Source organism: Colletotrichum orchidophilum (assembly GCF_001831195.1).
Source record: "Colletotrichum orchidophilum strain IMI 309357 chromosome Unknown Scaffold_29.1, whole genome shotgun sequence".
Lineage (NCBI taxonomy): Eukaryota > Fungi > Ascomycota > Sordariomycetes > Glomerellales > Glomerellaceae > Colletotrichum > Colletotrichum orchidophilum.
The window spans coordinates 137,607-155,288 of record NW_019172985.1 but is presented as its reverse complement, the minus strand read 5'-3'; the positions used below and the strand labels follow the sequence as shown (position 1 = coordinate 155,288).

The 17,682-nt window shown below is 54.7% G+C and overlaps 5 protein-coding genes across 5 annotated transcripts; 1 reads left to right on the top strand and 4 right to left on the bottom strand.

Annotated features, from left to right (window-relative positions):
• Positions 1-1,318: 1,318 nt before the first annotated feature.
• On the bottom strand, positions 1,319-2,108 carry CORC01_04428 (golgi apparatus membrane protein TVP18; the record flags this gene model as incomplete). Its single annotated transcript, XM_022616075.1, has 4 exons — positions 1,319-1,619; positions 1,680-1,775; positions 1,976-1,991; positions 2,072-2,108. The coding sequence occupies 4 exons, from the start codon at positions 2,106-2,108 to the stop codon at positions 1,319-1,321; spliced, it is 450 nt and encodes a 149-aa protein (XP_022477383.1).
• Positions 2,109-4,131: 2,023 nt separating this feature from the next.
• On the bottom strand, positions 4,132-4,773 carry CORC01_04427 (uncharacterized protein; the record flags this gene model as incomplete). The annotated part of the gene is made up of 1 exon (XM_022616074.1): positions 4,132-4,773. The coding sequence occupies one exon, from the start codon at positions 4,771-4,773 to the stop codon at positions 4,132-4,134; it is 642 nt and encodes a 213-aa protein (XP_022477382.1).
• A 981-nt stretch (positions 4,774-5,754) lies between these two features.
• On the top strand, positions 5,755-7,297 carry CORC01_04426 (UbiD family decarboxylase; the record flags this gene model as incomplete). The annotated part of the gene is made up of 2 exons (XM_022616073.1): positions 5,755-6,791; positions 6,871-7,297. 2 exons carry the CDS (start codon positions 5,755-5,757, stop codon positions 7,295-7,297), a joined length of 1,464 nt encoding a protein of 487 aa, XP_022477381.1.
• Positions 7,298-8,867: 1,570 nt separating this feature from the next.
• Positions 8,868-11,115, bottom strand: CORC01_04425 (uncharacterized protein; the record flags this gene model as incomplete). Its single annotated transcript, XM_022616072.1, has 4 exons — positions 8,868-9,627; positions 9,687-10,134; positions 10,223-10,676; positions 10,759-11,115. 4 exons carry the CDS (start codon positions 11,113-11,115, stop codon positions 8,868-8,870), a joined length of 2,019 nt encoding a protein of 672 aa, XP_022477380.1.
• Positions 11,116-13,476: 2,361 nt separating this feature from the next.
• CORC01_04424 (universal stress protein family) lies at positions 13,477-15,716 on the bottom strand (the record flags this gene model as incomplete). Its single annotated transcript, XM_022616071.1, has 3 exons — positions 13,477-13,648; positions 13,705-14,569; positions 14,621-15,716. 3 exons carry the CDS (start codon positions 15,714-15,716, stop codon positions 13,477-13,479), a joined length of 2,133 nt encoding a protein of 710 aa, XP_022477379.1.
• Positions 15,717-17,682: the final 1,966 nt, after the last annotated feature.

Genomic DNA, 17,682 nt, shown 5'->3' with positions numbered 1-17,682 from the left:
GCTGAGGCTAATGACGCCATGGAGTGCCTCGCGCAGCCCTCTCCACAATAGGACCAGACTGACAGTTCGCAAGTCCAAGACGGTCATGGTCCATGAGTACAATTAAGATGAAATCCGGGCCCTCGATGTGTGACACAAACAGCAGAGAGAGTATCTTTGACTATTGTCTTTCATAGCTACCTACCCTCTACCCTCCCAGCTTTCTCTACTCCTTCTCCCAACGTCGTACGAATACTGGTGTTGATGTCTCCATGATTTATTTGCCCCCGCCCCCAAACAGAGGCTGAAGAGTAGTGTGGTGGGTATCCACCTAGCCAACCATTCATCATGTTAGACCCCTTCGCGGAAAGATGACGAGGCATACGTCAATACCTTGGGTTTCACAGGATTTCATGATCGCAAAGTATTTGGGGACTCACTTAACCCGGCTTGCGACAAGAACATGGTGGAGGGCGTCCTGCCTTCCCCCGCTCAATTTGGACGGTCTAGCCCGCTCATTGGGGTAAACTCAACCGGCGGTCCTTGGGCGACCACTTTCTGGAGGTCACACTTCACGATGTGCGTGATGTCGTTGCATGGTGTGGTGTGGGAATGGAGTTGACTAAGGTACTTAGTTCTAGGCCACGACCTGCTACCGGCTGGCTCCCCCGCCGCCATTAGTAGTACCCTAGGGTTTTTTGACACTCATTGTCCACTTAGCAGCTAGCTTTATTCGAGCTATGGCGACTTGCAAATGGTGGGAAGCTTGCGCAACACATCCTCTTGTGAGCTGGCAAGCTCCATATCGACCCTTTTCCGCCATACTCCGATCTGGAACGGCTCACACGCATGGACGCGGACGATTCGGTCGAGAGCAGTCGCGGCTCTGCTCAATGCGCACAAGAAACAGCAGGAATGCTCCGAAACAGAAAATCCAGTGCAATGAAGAAAGCTATCATAACATCCGGAGCTTCTAAGAACCGGAAGCGCAATCCGAAGTCGCACACACAAAGCCTGCGCTTGTCCCGAGACGCCTAGTTCCTTTCCGAATATGCCGGTCGTTGCATATCAAAACATAATCTCCGTGTTGCCCTCTGCAACCTCTCGCGACTCTTGCGCTTCACGCGCCGGATGGCCGCTCCTCATGGAGCCTCAATACTCGCAATTGTATACACTCCACATCCCTTACGTCGCCCATTTTTTCGTGCTTCCAGGCACTGGATATCATTGATGTTGCCTATGCTTGTTCAGCTGTCGTTACAGACGCCGGCGCTTTTTCGTTCGGCGCTGCTGACTTGAGCGCCTCGTCGCTCCGACATTCTAGCTGCTGGTTCTTCTCCTAGACAATCATCTGGGCAACGCCCTGGCCACCAAGGGTCTTGCTGCCGACAAAGGCCTGGCCCTTGACGGCGGCGAGAAGGTAGCAGATGGCCGTCAGCGATAGGAATACACCAGCGGCGATCAGACTACTGGTGACAATGATGGTGCTGAGGAACTGAATGACAGCCATGCCGGCGTAGGCTCCGGCGCGCATGTAGTTGGTCGAGATCTTGCGGATGAAGCCATCGAAAGTGGACGAAGTAGGGCAGATTCGGAGCAACAAGGGGACCTCAATGAAGAGGATAATCAGTGCGGAGGCCCTAGAGTAGACGTTACAACGGAGCTCCGGGAGAGAGCGGGGGGAGCGAAGGGAGTCTTACAAGGCGAGCGCGCAGAAGATGATAAGAAGGAGATGGACGGTGAAGATGTTGGCGATGCCCAGTGCTAAGCACAAGATCATCGACAGAACACCCAGCCTGCATTGATTCTCGAGTCAGCTATTATGCCTCCCAAAAGTGTATCACAGCAAGACGAGCTCGCGGAGAGACCGTCGCCGCAATCGCGGCAGCATTGCCACGGAGAGTCTTGATTTCGGACTGTTCGCACGGGTAGGCAGACGAGGGGATCCATCGCACGAGGGAGCGAAGGATAATAAGCTGAGCAGGGGAGTCATTACCATTGACCGTAAATGCCTGTGGTGACAAGTTAGCATCAACGTGAACAGTGCAGACGAAGGCGCCCGGCGCGCAATCGCAAGATGAAGGTGGCATACTGAAGTTTCTGGTCGCGAACTCCTCTTTGAGCGTCATTTTGGCGGTAATATGGTGTGGTTTGCGGTGGTAACGTCTTTTTTTCTTTTACGTTGGCGTACGTGGACTTTCTGAGCTCTAGTGGAGATGATCCGAATTCGAGCTCACGGAGATGGGATCGACACACGGAGCGAGGGAGATCGGATTGTGTAGGTAGTCAGTCGTTTGTTGAATTTACTGATTCCCAGGATTGATTGACTCTTGGGTGTAGACGTTGGCCGTTGGCCGTTTGGGGATGAGGGAGAAATCGAGAGCTTCCGGTTTGCCGTTCGCTTAGAGGTTGAAGGTGGAATGGTTGGTGTGGATTCTCCAACAGTGAGGTGAGTGTTGTTGTCAGCTTTCCGGGCCAAGAGAGGAAGCGTCGTACGTAGCCTCTTTTGCCGAATTTGAGGCTTGGACGGGCTGGAGGTGGCAGGTCCTGGGGCCGTTTGGACCAGTCAGGTTGGCTCCAGCTGCAGCGGGTGTGGGTGGGCTGGCTGGTGCTGCGGCTTCCTTGGACCTTGGGGGGTGAGATCTTTTTGGGGGGAGGAACTTGAAAGTCCAGGGGTCGCAGGCGCGCGGCGAGGAGAGGCAGGGTGTGTGGCTCTCCACCCGTACGTTTTGTTTCTTCTCTGCGGGAAAGGCCTCTAGTAGGCACTTTACGCAGAGATGCTCAACGCAGCTCGCCTGGAGTGAGGTCTTCGACTGTATTCGAAATCCCAACCTTCGGGGACAAGATAGGGACAGTTGATGTGATTGGATTCCCTTCCTAACTTGTTCTCCCTGTTGTTGAAGGTGAGCAGGGGCCTTTTCGCCTATCCTTTATCTCGACGCTGAATGCACGGTCAGATGAGATGTCTTCTTTTTTTGATGGCGCCGCCTGCCACTCTTGATAAGGTTCTCGTAAAGGCAACAAAACCAGACTGCGGACCCGTGTGTTGTTTGGTTGGCGGTCTCTCCTCCTAGTCCTGCCTGGGGGTTTTGAGAACTTAACCCAGTGCAGACTGAGGACGATCCCTTACTTCGTCCTGTATCTTCAACGGCTGTTCCCCCCTCTTGTCCCGTGCTCGGATTCTGTTCCTCTTCGACTTTCAAAGCCTTATTCCTCAGTTCTGATGCGCAGCAAGTAAGGTCCCTCGCCAGGCTATGACCCTGTGAGTGATGGTCACTGGTCGCTTCAGGGAGCAGGGGGAAAGGATGGGATCGAGTGTAAGAGGTTTATGAAACAACGTCCTGACACTTTCCGGGCCCGGTGGCCAGGAGACCTGAAATGCACGGCCGATCTACCGGTGCCACTAGGTACTCCAAGGGTGTCTGTGTGCTCCCGTACCTTACTTTAGGTGTGTGTACGGATACCGGTAGCACTCCGGTCTTGTTTTGTTCGGCTTGGGTTGGGGTGTTATTTTTGGGAATGGTGGGTTGATTATCACGATGGGTTGGATGGACCAACTTCTCGTTTCGACTTGTCGTGACGCTTTTCAATTCCGCTCAGAGTTCGAATTTTGCGGTTGAGGGTCTTTTTGTGATGGTTGATCGCAATATGAAGAAAGTTTCATAGAGAAATTGGGCGACTATGGATCAAAGTGTATTGAACATTGAGTAGCAATGTTTCTTGCGATTTATCTGACGCCGCCACCTCCGCCACCTCCCCTTTGGTGCGCTTTATACCTGGGCAAACTGTTCAGGCAGCTGTGTTTCTCTCGTTGGTCAAAAGCAGTGCCTTGCGAATACGATGAACACGGTACACGCGTCGCGGGGTGGCAGAGAGATGGGGCGGCGTGAGCATACGTGGACTCTGTCAAAGCCTCCCTCAGGCTCTGGCCGCGGCCCCGGCGGTTTACACAACGATTGCTTGCTTCTGGTTCGTTCGTTATTCAGATGCCTGAAATGGCTTGATTGTCAACTACGAAGAAGAAAACTCGCTTTGTCGATATTCGTATCCTCCGACAACATTGCACGTATGCACAGCAATAGGTCAGTAGGTAAGAAAGGAAGAAGAAGAAAAGCACAATACCGATACCTGATTCTCTATTTCTGCTGTTCATCACGCTTGCCCGAGACCCTCCAACTCCTTTATCACAGCATCCCGCCTCTTCCTGTTCTCCTCAGAGGTAAGCTCCCCGGTGTGGTGCCCGTACGTCCACCACACCCCGTCCTTCTCGCTCTTCCCCTCGTCGGCGCCGTCCAAGTCGCACATCTCGGACCACCCAATGTTGGAGATGTCGAGGTTGCACCAGTCCAGGTACGCCGACGCCCACGGCGTCCGGAACTTGTTGAACCTCTCCGGGTACGTCAGCGGGTCCGCGTCCCAGTCGATGGCCCGGTTGGACAGGATCACGGTCCGGTCCTCGACACCCTTGTCGTCCAGCACGAGGAAGAGGCTCATGTTGTTGGCCCCCTCGTGCCGGCCGTACACAGACTCCTCCTCCCGCCCCCTCTCGAGGATCTTGGCCTCGATGTCCTCGATCGGGGAGCCTTCCCACTCGTTTAGGGGCAGTTCTTGCAACGGCGGCTTTGTGGATTCTGCGTCCAGCGGTAGAGGATCTGTCTTTGACGTGACGAGGGAGAAGCAGTCCCAGGCCGCGTCGTCGCCAAACTCCCAGTCCCGGATGGTGAGGAGGAAGCGATTGACGAGTTTGACGTCGGCCTTTTTAGCCGTGATGAAGACAAAGGAGCACGACGACATCTTCGCTGTGTTCTTACAGATGGAATTTTGGACCTGGTTTTATTTCTGTCAGAGTTTTTGCGATCTTAGATACGTGTTCTTATCCGTAACTATATATCTGACATTCCTGCCCGCTTGGGTACAATCCTCTGACATCACACTGAGAGCTAAGCAGGCAGAAATCAGGCAGCCAGCCAGCCAGCCAGCCATTGAGAGAAACCCGGGAATTCGTGCCCTTTGCCGATCTCCTCAGGTGCCAGAGGCCGTGTCCGTCACAACTTGCCGCTAGAGGTACAAAGCGCAGCCCTGACGTCTCCGGCTTGATCATGCACATTCGGTGTCGACAAGGTGCCCATCGGATCCGGGGCCGGCGATACCTACCCTGCTACTCGAGGCCGAAATCCCGCCGTGTTGCAACCCCGGATCCCGGCCCAGTCAACCGCCAAGCCCGCTTCGCTTTCGGCTGGCACGCGCAATTCGAGAGCCCGTCCCTCGTAAAATCTGCCGCCAAGGTTCTTCGCTTTTACCACAGTTGGCAACACGAGGAGGTTACGAGAGCAAGCAACACGGGGTGACATGTGCCCTCGGCGGCGCACATGTGGAGAGTCCGTCAGCACCAGCTAGTCGAACGCAGATCCAGTATCGACAATTACATCATACCACAGAATTCGCATGCCGCGGGGCACCAACGGCGCAGCTTTCTTAGATTCTTGGCGCGGATGAGCCGGTACAACAGTTTACGGGAATCCAACCCGCGTGCTGAGTACTTCGAAGCCCCCGGATTTTTGCCTTTTACTTCCCGATATAAGGACGGCGTTAGCTCCCCGTAAGCCCGAGTCAGCATAAGTGTGGACAAATAAAGAACCCCGCTTCAGCATCAAATTATCTCCCACTGGTGACATCTCATCGCAGTTGATGGGGGCCCATTGGTAAAGCCGCTCACGACAAGCACTCCAAAAAGCATAGTCAGAAAGACCTTTCACATCCACCTCATAGCACGCCATGGTCTTGACTGTTCTCACAGACGACCAGATCAAGACGATCCTGGCCGATCTGACGGCCGATGAGTTCGATGGGTTCAGAAAGGTGATCTCAACGGCGCTTCACGAGTACTCGACCAACACGCACAACATTGAGGATGGTACATATCACCAACCGGAGCGCGTCTCAACAGAGAATCTCAAGACGGGCGCAACGACCTTGTACATGCCCTCAGTCGGCCCTCAAGGCATGGGTTGCAAAGGTGACTCTCACATCCTCTCATCATCTCCCCGAACTTCAATATTGACACCTCGTGTAGTCGTGACACTCAGCTCCAGCAAAGCAGCCCAAGACCCCTTAAGACCATCCATACAACCCACTGGCGCCGTGACCCTCCTCTCACCCGACGGCCAGCCCGTCGGCTTCCTCCACGCAAAGACTCTCACGGCCTTCCGCACCGCCCTCTCCTCCACATGCCTCCTCGCCCGCCGCAGCCAGGTGAAAACGATTACCGTCTTCGGCACCGGCCTCCAAGCCTACTGGCACGTCCGCCTGGCCCTCCTCGTCCGCGGCGCGACCATCAAGCAGGTCAACGTCATCAACCGCCGCTTCTCAGACGGAGCCCGCGGCTTCATGAAGCAGTTCTACGGCGTCCCCGCGCACATCAAGGAGCGCGAAGGCTGGGCCGAGACGACTTTTAGCATTTTGACGCCCGGGTACGGCGAGTTCAAGAGGCTGCAGCGCGAGCAGATTCGTGACGCGGACGTGGTGTACTGCTGCACGCCCTCGACGGAGGAGCTGTTCGAGGCCGAGGTGCTGACGAGCCACGAGGGGAGGAGGAAGGGACGGCTGATCGCGGCGATTGGGAGCTACAGGCCCGAGATGAGGGAGCTGCCGGAGGGTCTGCTACTGCAGGCGACGAAGCACGAGAAGCCGCACTGGCACTTTCACAAGCACGCGCCCGAGGGCGGGGTGATTGTTGTCGACACGCTAGACGGGGCGTTGAAGGAGGCTGGGGAGATTATCGCGGCCGGTCTGCAACCTACGCAGCTTGTCGAGTGAGTGCCTACCGCTGAGAGAAGGGAGAAGGCTGGTCACATTTTGAGATTTTGGATGGAAAGCTGATTTGCGTTTTAGACTCGGAGAGCTGATTATGCTACGGCGGATGCACGAAGAAGAGGGAGCGGCCTCAGCCGACGACGACACGGCGAGCATCGCGGCCTCGGAGCTGGAGAAGCTCGACTTTTCGGGATCGCCCTCCATCAAGTCTGCATTCTCCGGGTCCGACGGCGCGTCCGTGTCAGAGTCTCGATCGTCCATCAGCAAAGACTCGTCAACGACAGGCAGCAGCAGCAGCAGCAAGGGACCGAGCATGTTGCGCCGGAGCTCGAGCCAGCGGTCGTCTGACAAGCGCAAGAAGGAAGACGCCTTGGTGAGATGGCTAAAGGACGGGACGGTGATTTACAAGAGCGTCGGGCTGGGGCTCATGGACTTGTCAGTTGGTATGCACATGATCCAGCTTGCGAAGGAGAAGGGTATCGGGACGCTGATCGAGGGCTTTTAAGGGGAGGGGAAGGGGGGTGCTTTTATAGACGGGGGCAAAACAGGATTATACGGCGATCTGGGAAAAAGAGGGTTTCTCTTTGTTTTAATGATATCCTTTAGACCACGAAAAACAGGTTACAACAGGTGCCTGGGACATCGACGCGAGCTGGACAGCTTGCCTATTGTTAGCCATCATCAACCAATATGATGTAATTCCCAGGTGATAACCTCCGAAAAGATAGAAGAAGAACAAGGAGGCCGGAAAAGTCGTCCCTCTTGATAGTATATTAAAGTGCGTCAGACGACAACTTCATCAAGATTCAGGTTGATCTACAAATGTTAAATGCGTACCAAGGTGCTCCTAAAAGTGTATCAAACACGAATTTAAAACCGACCCGGTATTATTCTAGAGAGGTCTAATTCAGAGAAATCAACGAGTTGCACAGCCTTATTTCGTGGTTTTGTATCAATAGCTCCTTTATCTTCAAAAAAGTCTGATTTCCTCTCATCCTTGAACTTGTCCTAGGGGGCAAAGCCAGCTCTACCCGAGTGCAGACGTTGTTGTACCCGCCCGGCCAACTATATATAAGGCATCATAGTTATGCCTGTACTTATTCAGTTCCATCTCTAGTCCGTGACGAACACGCGAAGCACCGGAACCCACACGATCATGGAGTTGTTGGAGATTATTGGGTTTCGGCCGTTGGCAGCGGATGCGAGGATCTTGAAGAATATCTCGGCAGTCACTGACTCAACGCGCGATGAGCTTTGAAATGTCGCGCAGGTGAGTCTCGTTGCTACCTGTAGACTTGAGTAAAAAGCTGTAGCCGCACGTCATCTTCATGAATAGCCTCTGCCATAGTTCCCCATGCAATGAACCACCGGCAGAAACAAACAGTGAGGGCGAGATTTTCGATAGGCTTGAAATATAGGACACAACCGATTCACCAAATATAGCCTAGGAGTGCAACACATTGTTGAAGTTGCTAACCAGCGCTCCGATTACCTGTCCCGAACGATAGAATTCATTGCGACCAAACAAACCATGTGTATTCTGTAGTTGGTTTAGCAACATTGCCATGGTAACCATTACTTCTGAGCCTTCCACATGAGCATACAGCTGAAGGTACAAAAGTCTAGATGTAATACTGCATTGATTCGCAACTCCGCTACCTACACCATGACAAAAATTCAATTCCAAAGACGCCCTGTCCCAAAGTCTTTACATGCGTAATTGTCCTACAGGTACTGGTTTCCAAAACGCCCTTTCCCATATCCGTGTTCAACACTGAAGGTCCCTCTCTCTGTCTTCCACGCAAGGCGGTCGCCAAGCACATACGCGTCCCATAACCAATAGACGATTCCTCATGCAACCCATCCTCAACTCCAGTAAAATGCGTGAGAGATATCATTATCTCCTTCACTCGCCTCGACAAGAAAGTCTATGCCCGCTTCAGCAAAAAACGCCGCCCGGGTGGGGTTTTCCTCTAAGTGTCCAAATACGCCACGATGCAGTGTAGACGGGCAAACAATCAAGAAGGAGATGATGAAACCGGGACCCAAATGATTCCAATCCCAGAATTCATCACTCATGCTGTACGGCCATACGTCCGCTCCTCAATGAGCCGTCGACTGTTCCCAACGCTCCCGTACAGCATCTCCATCAACTTGCCCTTCTGCCGCGTCCGCACACCCTCGAGGTATCCCCCGACGTCCTCCAGCCCGCGGATCTGGTCCTCAAGCGTCAGGGTGCTCGAGTTCACAGACCTGACAAGCGGGCTGACGAGCTTGCGTCGCAGGTTCTCGAGATTGGCCTTGAGGGCCATGAGCTTGCCGTTATGCTCGACCAGTATGCTCTTATTGCGCACCGTCTTCTCCCTCACGTTCTGCAACAGCAGACGGTTGCGCTCGTACTTGGCCACCTCTGCGGCGTTTGCGCCCAGGATGCGCGTCCAGAGTGACGACAACGAGTCGGCGTGCAGATCATCCTGCGCGGATGCCTCGCGGACGACGGTGCGCGCGAGATTGAGGAACTGGTGGTCGATGGCCTCGAAGAGAGCAAATAAGGCAAGGGAATGCTGTAATTCCGAGTTGATGGCGTCCTCGAGCACGGTGAGGAACTCATTGAATGTGCGCTGGAGGGTGAGGCGCGTGCGCTGCGGGTTGGACATGCCAAATATATATCTCGACAGAGAGCCAAGGCGCGTTGGGGTACCGAAGCCGTCTTCAAGAACGCCGGCTTCGGAGAGGAGATTGTGGATATTGTCGAAGGCGGCAGTGAAAGGAGATGAAGGAAGGTGTTGGACTTGAGAAAGTTCTCTGCGCGCCCAGTCCATGACAATGAGAATGCTATAGCCGGTGTCAGAGTGAGATGCTTCATGAGTAAGATCGCCTGCAGTGAGGCTTACCCATCAATATCGCCGTCGACGTTCGCAAAGAACTTTGTCAGCTCAACAGCTAGAGTCTTCAAGCTCTCACTGAGATCATCCAGCTCCTTGACAATGATCGGCGCCGAAGTCATATTGCTAGAGCGCACACTCTCGCCGAGATCCCACACAGCAACCCCAGTCGCTTGCAAATCGCCGACCTGGGATGCGCCATTCTCGGAAAAGTAAATGAGCGGTTCGAAAGACCGCGCGATGCCCGCGACTTTGACGAGGTCGGGCACCGGCTGTTGCGTAGCGGGTTGGAAGAGGTTGCGCGTTGCAGTTACGGCGAGCACGGCGACGAGGATGGATAGGATCATGGACGACCACGAGTGAGTCAAAAAGCGCCACTTTGAGCGGAAGAATTGTACGAGGGCTTCGATGGGTTCCGTGCGCTGCTGTACTTCTGCGCGCAATGCGAATCTAATATCTATCGGCGAGGTCAGCCTGATGATACCCTCCGACAGCAGTCGCATACACACGAGGAGAAGGGTTGGGTTTCAGATACGAGGCCATACAATTGTCTTGATTCAAAGTTCCCTCGGAAGGGCTCGTCTCCTTCCACGGAATATCCTCCAACTTGATCGTCCTATCCTCCATCTTGGGCTCGGGACTCGGCGACCGGGCCTTATCGGGACTCATGCTCCCCGTCGGCAACCTCGTGCGCATAGCCCTGCGCAATACCGACTCGCTCTCGTCGCCGTCGCTATCGTACTCGGGGCTAGACTCCCTCGACTTGAAGCCGCCAAAGCCTTGGTGGTGTCCGTGGTGCTGCGGGGAGAAGGCGCCGAGCAGGTCATCACTCCGCCGCCAGAAGCCGCTGTCGCGACTCCCGTTTCCGAGGCGGCGCCAGGCCGGAGGACTGTAGCCACCGGCGGAGACTGAGTTTTCGGGATCCGGGCCCAGGTCGCTCTCCGCGTCGTCTGACCGGAAGCTCGAATGATGCGACGGGTGACCGAACAAGTTCACGCCCTGCGGACCCCTCCTCCCGGGTGGCGGGGTCGTCGGCTCGAAGTCGCCCAAGGATGCGTCTAAATGATCGAGAGGATCGAACGTCGTCGAATGTTTCGTAGCCATCATCATACTGTTGCTGGTAGTGTTGGGAGGAGTGGCGGTTGCCGCGACGGACGAGTGCGCCGCTGGCCTCGGCGGCGGGTGGTGCGGGTAGGGCCTTGTAAGTGGGTGGTGGTGGGAGAGGAGGCGGCTCGAGTGCGGCCTCTGCGGTCTTGGTGGTTCGACTTGTGCGCTTAAAGTAGCTGGTGTTGGGTAGCAGTGTCGGCTTCCACGAGATCTGGACGATGTACAGGTAGACGAAGACGAAGGACAAGGTCAGGGTTGCGACATATATGCTGGGAGCGATAGTGATGCTCAGCAGGGAAACGTTATTGTTGACGGTGACCAGCGACGGCATGGAAAGCATGAGGGTCAGAGTAAGTTGGGCGCGCACCCTTCAACGCGGTCGTCTCGGTGTTGCGACAGAAAACAGCTTCTTCTGCAGGTCGACGGCTAGTACGGAGCAGAAAAGTACCTTGTTGGTTCACTTGACGTGTAAGTTGCGGGAGTGCGATGCGGGAGGTGGGAAAGTGGGATGTATGAGGCAAAGAGGCGAGAGCAAGCCAGTAGAAGTGCCCCGGATTGATGTAACCGATCAGGGCAAGTGAGTATTGGCCAGCCCGATATGAAACTGACTTGATCGGGAATGAAATGCGCGGGTGCGATAAGAGTAGGGTAAGAGGATGGAAAAAGGTTGAATTTGAGTATGGTTCTAAGGTAAGGTAACGGCGACAGACCATGCGCCCTCCTAGGATCGCTGTCTCTACCTCTCTCTCTTTCGCTCCTCTCGGAGAGGAGACAGGACAGGATGGGACAGGATAGGACAGGATGGAGTTGGAGTGGGCAGAGAGAGGCAGCAGGTGACCTGATTGAGAGTGGCCGCGGGTTTGTGGGAAGGTAAGGAAAAGCGGGAGATTTGCAGCAAGCAGATGTGAAGCAGCATCCTATTCCTTGGGGGGGAAAGGGGAGGGGAGGGGATGGGGTGTCTCCCGTCCTCTCCTAGTCCTTTCTAATGCAGCACCTGGATCCCCAATGCCCACCCGAACCACCGAGTCGAAATCGAGAGGTTGGGTAGCTCCCGTCTCCACTTGCCAGGTTCGAGGCCGCCGCCCAATCATCGCCCGAGCCTGTCAAGGGAGCGGCTGGACCACAGGCCCTGGATTGGGTGGGAGGGACTACCTTAGAGAGGGACCCCTACACCGAACAATGGCGACACTAAGGTACCTCTATAACCTGCGCGAGTACGTGCCCTGGCTCTCCCGTGCACTCGCAGTTTGTCGTCTTTCCTCCTACCTTAACTTACTAAGGTAAGGTACCTACCTACACTAGGACCACTGATCGCTAGTTGATGAGCAATTGGACACTCGCCTCAACTTCTCTCCCTACGGATACGGATACATCATCCCTCTCTTCATCTCCCTTTCCATCAAACCCCCCTGTCTCTTGATACCCGTGCGCCCCAGCCCACCCGCGTCGTTCGTGTTTTAGGAAACAAGCGTGTCTGCCCCTCGGACGTTTAAGTGGTTGCATCCTTAGTCACGGGACCGATGTCGAGGACGAGAAGTGAAGGCGGGGATTCCCTTTTTGCCCTCTTCTTCCACTTTTGAACGTAAACAAACAAAACCCCAGACTATCTCTCCAAAAACTTGCGCGATCCAATCAAATGACTCACCGACATGGCCTCGGGAGCATCCGATTCGACGACAACGCCAACGAGACGCGAGTAGTGTGGGCAAGGGAACCCAAGACTCGCCCCAGGTGAGCACGAAGACACGCACAATACATCACCATAGAGCCCAAACCCCTACCCAGAGCGCAGCTAACACTGTATCTCTGCGCTTTATCATGACAATCTCAAACACACCCTCCTCGACCCCCAGGCCCAGAGCACAATTGCGTACGTACCATTGACTGGGGTACCTTGCATGGGACTGGCTCGTTTGGACAGAGACCCAGAAAAGTGTGACTGAGCTGGCCCCAATCAACCACACCCACTAAGGTATCTTATCACCCCGCACCAATGCCCCACTCTCTGAATCCCGTTACCGAATCAACCGTCGCCGGGCGGGGGCCCCTACGGACGACAAGTCCATTTCCTCGAGTGACTCCTTCAGGGCCATGACGAGCGTCCGTTTACCCTTGATGGATCAGCGTACTTCATCTGCTCGCTTTCTTGCAGTTATGCAGTGGATGCCCGTGCACAAGCACGTCGGGCTACATGTCGCCGGGGTTGTCACTGTTGAGCGCCAGCAAGTTATTGACGCTCTCTGAACCCACCTTCTTATAGGACTCAACCATGTGCGATGGACTCGGAGTGATGGAATGGAGTAAAGATTAAACCAGTGGGTTGTCGAGTCTTCTACTGGACCGCTTTTTGTGACATGATCAGTCACCAAATGCCCGAGGGAAATAATAATCAAGAAAGACGCCTCGCGTGGTTCGTATCTAGCCTGAACCACCTTGCTCTCTTCATCTCATCCCCAAATGGAAAGCCTTCTCCCACGAATGCCCTGGGATACATGCCTCGGGCCTATCCTCAGAATTATAGCCTGGTATGAACATAATGAAAAGGGAATTGTTTTGTCAATCAAGCGCTCTTTCGCCGACCCGACTGCTCCGCCTGCTCTCCCTCTCCCTCCCCCTCCTCGGCCCATGACGCTCGCCTCGTATTGAAGCGATCCCACAACCCTGACAGCCTACGCCTCGGCGCGGGGTCCTTCTAGTCTATCTTTGCGTTGGCCAGGCTCTTGGTTCCCGGATTATTCAAGTCATTGATCTGCTTGAGGGGACCTCTCTTGTACTTGCCCTTGTTGCGAAGGCGCTTCCGCGCTACCATGACAGGCACCGAACTCTTAGTGACGAGATAATTGGAGAAGGAGCCAAGAATCACACTATTGAATGGTTAGCAGACCTAAAACAGGGGAGGTGAATGGAGTTGACAACTAACCCCTTCAGAGCGCTACGGCCTCGGCTGCCTAGAATCACCAACGTAGGGCTGACAATGTCAATCACCTCAGTAATGAGATGCTTTGGATTCTTGCAGTGAATAACCTCAATGATCACTCGCACTTGCAGTCGAGTCCTTCGCAACAGCCGCTCCACTCTCTCCTGGATGTCATTCACCGCACGACGACGCTCTTCCTCAGCACGACCGCGCTCCCTACTAGATGGCGCCGGCGAAGAAGAGTCGCTGTTGTTCAAGGCCGAGGCTCGCGGAAGGTGAGGGAAAGGCGGGGCGCTTGTCATGCCTGGTGGCGGCGACTTGGCGCTTGACATGGCGTTGATGGCGGCTGCTTGTTCTTGGTGCGCGGCACGCTCGTCGGGGACCATTATTCCTTCGGTCGAGTAAATACCAGTCTCTTCATCGACACAGTAGATACAAATGAGAGTATCGCCGTCTCGCAAAACGGTGCCGATAGTCCATTCCAGGGCGTGCGTCGACTCCTCGCTGAGATCGGTGGCTACCAGGTACTTTCTCAATCTATGATGCTCCTCTTCGGCCGACTTCTGAATTTGATCAAACTCGCCGCGCATGATAATGCGTAGAGTTCGTGAAAACTCTGGGTTGTTGAGGGTTTCCGTCCTTGAGAAGGCCAGTCTCTGTGCGCGCTTGATGTCGTTGAGTTCCTCCTCATCGTCCGAGTTGACAGCTGAAGCCATTCCCGACCCCGGTTCGTTGTCGAACGCCGTGGTCGGACGGATGCCTGCTTTGGATTTCAACTTCTCGCCGCCTGGTTTGGTGAGTGTGATGGAGGGCTCGTCTAACAATGATTTGTATTTGTATTGAGGTTGCTTGGAACTGACTGCCAGACCTGTAGCTCATTAGCATCTGAAGCCACCCTCGCTCGGCAAGAGTTACTTACGCTCTTCCTCAGCCGCGGCAAGCAGACTGAGTGTCTTGCGATCACCCTTGTCGGCTTGTTTGGGAGACTTGGCAATGCCCTCTTCATCCCGAGGTGACATTTTGCGTCCTCTCTGGTTCTCTTCATCAGAGGAACTATGTGCGTCATCGTCGCTGCTGTCTTCGAGCTCCTCTCCATCAGGGCTGAGGTAGTCTTTCGTAAGGCGGCCAAGACCGGCATCGTCCACGGTTGACTTCTTGCGTCCAGCCAGCCCTGAGAGGCCTCCGCCTGAAAATGCCAAATTCGCATCGGACAGCTTGCGGTAGGCGGTTGAGATGTCGACCACACGACCGTCATCGAGGATGGCGGTTCCAGGAATCTGCTGAAGCCGACCGCTCACATTAGGTGACCGAGAGCGCATACTCAGTCTGCCATGCGGAGACTTGGATTTGCTGCCCTGACCTCTACTGGAGCTTCTACCACCCATGACGGGGTTGCTAGCAATGGAGCCGTGGCGAGCCCTGTCGCCGGGGAGGACGATGCCCGGAATTTCGTTACCGCGCATAACGTCTGCCATGGCGCCGCCGCTCGTCTTCTTTGCGCCCAGCGCCTTTCCCTGGGTGTTGCGCTTCGGCATAGCAGTCCCGATGTTGTTAGTAGAAATATCAGAAAATTGGTAGTCCGCAGTCGGATCCATCCGATTGATTGGGGCGCGCGGGCCAAAGCTGGGCTTTTGGGAATGCGAATCGGAAAACGTCCTTGGGTGAGGCGCGCGAGATTCGACTGGAGAGCTAGGGCCCGCACTGGCAGCTTGTTTGGGAGCCGATGTGTTGATATCGAGCATGCTCCTGGCGGGAGGCGGAGGACCACTAATGTCCAGCATGCTGCGCACTGGCACGGCGTTTCCAAGACGTGGACTTTTTGAACCTCCATCGGCTCCGATATCCAACATGCTTCTCACGGGCGAGCGAGGCGAGGTATAGGGCGAAGGCGAACGTGCAGAGACGGGCGAACCCGTGTTCCAGTTGGATCTAGCGGCGGTACCCTCGAGCAAGGCCAGAACATCTCTTCTCTCCTCGTCGAGCATGGCCTCCATGCTCATGGGCTGGTGCGACATATTGAATGAACTTGGGAGTTTAACTGCGCTGTTGGCGGGGAGGGAGGCTCGTTTAGGACTTTGCGGGCGTCGCCTTTGCGGTCGAAGAGCGGGGATAACTCGTTCGCGTGATGTTGCTGATGTTATCGTTGATGTAAAATCGAAAACGGGGGGCGTCTGGTTCGGGTTGGATGTACGTGGTTGTGGTTAATCTAACGGGGGATGATCTTGCGATGTTGACGTTGGCGGTGCAAGTTGGACGGCAGAAACAGCATTGTGTAGGGGCAGTAGAGTTATGGAGGTCGGTGGAGGCTCCTTAGATCATGGCTCCGTAATGAACAGATCAAAGGTGAGCAAGGTGCGCTGTGGGTTGGAGGCCTAAATTAGCTTGTGAAGCACGAGTCGAACTGCCAAGACCGGAGGAAGGAGAAATAGCAAGTTACTGTGGTATGGGAGAAGAAGAAAAGGGTAAAGGGTAAAAGGGTGCGGTAGGTAGGTGAGGGAAACAACAAGGAGTTGAAGGAAGGGTAAGGTAGCGCACGGCACACGATTGGTAGCAGTGGTGGTGGATGGAGCCAAAAGGTCAGAGTATAAGGTAAGGTCTCCGTAGGGTGTAAGGTAAGGTAGTTCCCTAGTCCCTTTTCTACCTACCTTGCCGTGCTACCTTTGCCAAGGTGCCTTAGTCCCAGTCCAATCCAAGTTCCCCGGTGGCAGTGGCCGTGGCAGTGGCAGCGGCAGGGCAAGCGTGGATTGGGAACGAAGGACGGGGTGGGGGAGCAAAGAAAAAGAAGTGGGGATTGGGTTTTGCGGGTGGCAGGCAGGCCGCAGACTACCTAAGATGGACGTGGAAATGGGACGGTGGAGGCGAGAGGAGGGGAAACGTGGATAACGTGGATAACGTGGATGGGAAGGGTTCGAGGAGGGGTAAGGAAGTTAAGGTAGGTAGGTGCTCCGTTTTTAGCGTCGGCGTCCTTGACGACGCCCTCCTCGTTTTCCCTTTGTGACCTTGGCTGGGCCCCTGACTGTGGGAGCTCAGCTACCTTACTGGCCTGCGGCAAAGTCACTCTGGGCATCGGCATGCATGGCAAATGCAGTCATCTGATCCTGCTCGTCGTTTCTCTTTTGTCCACTTCCCTCTCGATCCCTCTGATTGACATCTGATCCGGTCAATTGGAAGTGCAGAGACTCGCGGACAAGCAACTCGGGGCTACGCTTGGAAGAAGATTTGCAATGGAGCCATGGGTACCTTATAGCCCAGCCCGGCCCAATTGGTCCGTATGGCCCTTGCTCACTCTCTCCCAAACTCATTTCCCCAGAGGCTGAAGAAGATCACCATCCATGCGGAGCAGAGAGGACTGCTTCTCACATGCTCAGCGTCTCTGTATCCATCTGGGTGCCGTGAGTGCTTTGTCATCGTCTGTCTTGGTACGACTGGTACCTGCCCACTCAGGAAACCCGGTGAGGTAACCCATCAATCACATCACACTTGTAGATGTCTACATCGTGCCTTGTGCCCAGTGATTCTCGTCACTCGTCCGAGAGCCATTGGGCTTCTGGCTGCCCCCGAAACTCAATCGAAAGGTGGGATGTTATCTCCCCCTGTTGTCGCCCAAGCTCCCTCCCGGACGTTGTCTGCTGATTGATGCACGACACTCATATGCAAACCATCCAAAGAGGGCAGGCTCTGTGCCCTACTCCATGACTGACCACTCGGCTGTCTCAGAGAGATGAATGTACCTACCCGACGATCCATGTGCTCTAAAACCAAAATGAGGAAAAAAAGAATGGGGAAACAGCTGACGAGATCCGAGAAACACTTACGTATATCTTGATGTTCGAGCGAGATCGACAGGGCTGGTTTCATAAGTTTGTCAAATGGCACAGGTTTATCGTATGGTATGAATCGAAGAAGAGACAGTGTTAGAGAGAAAGTTGGTTGATTTGGCGAGACCGAGAAACACTCTATGACTGTTCTGAGAAGAAAAAA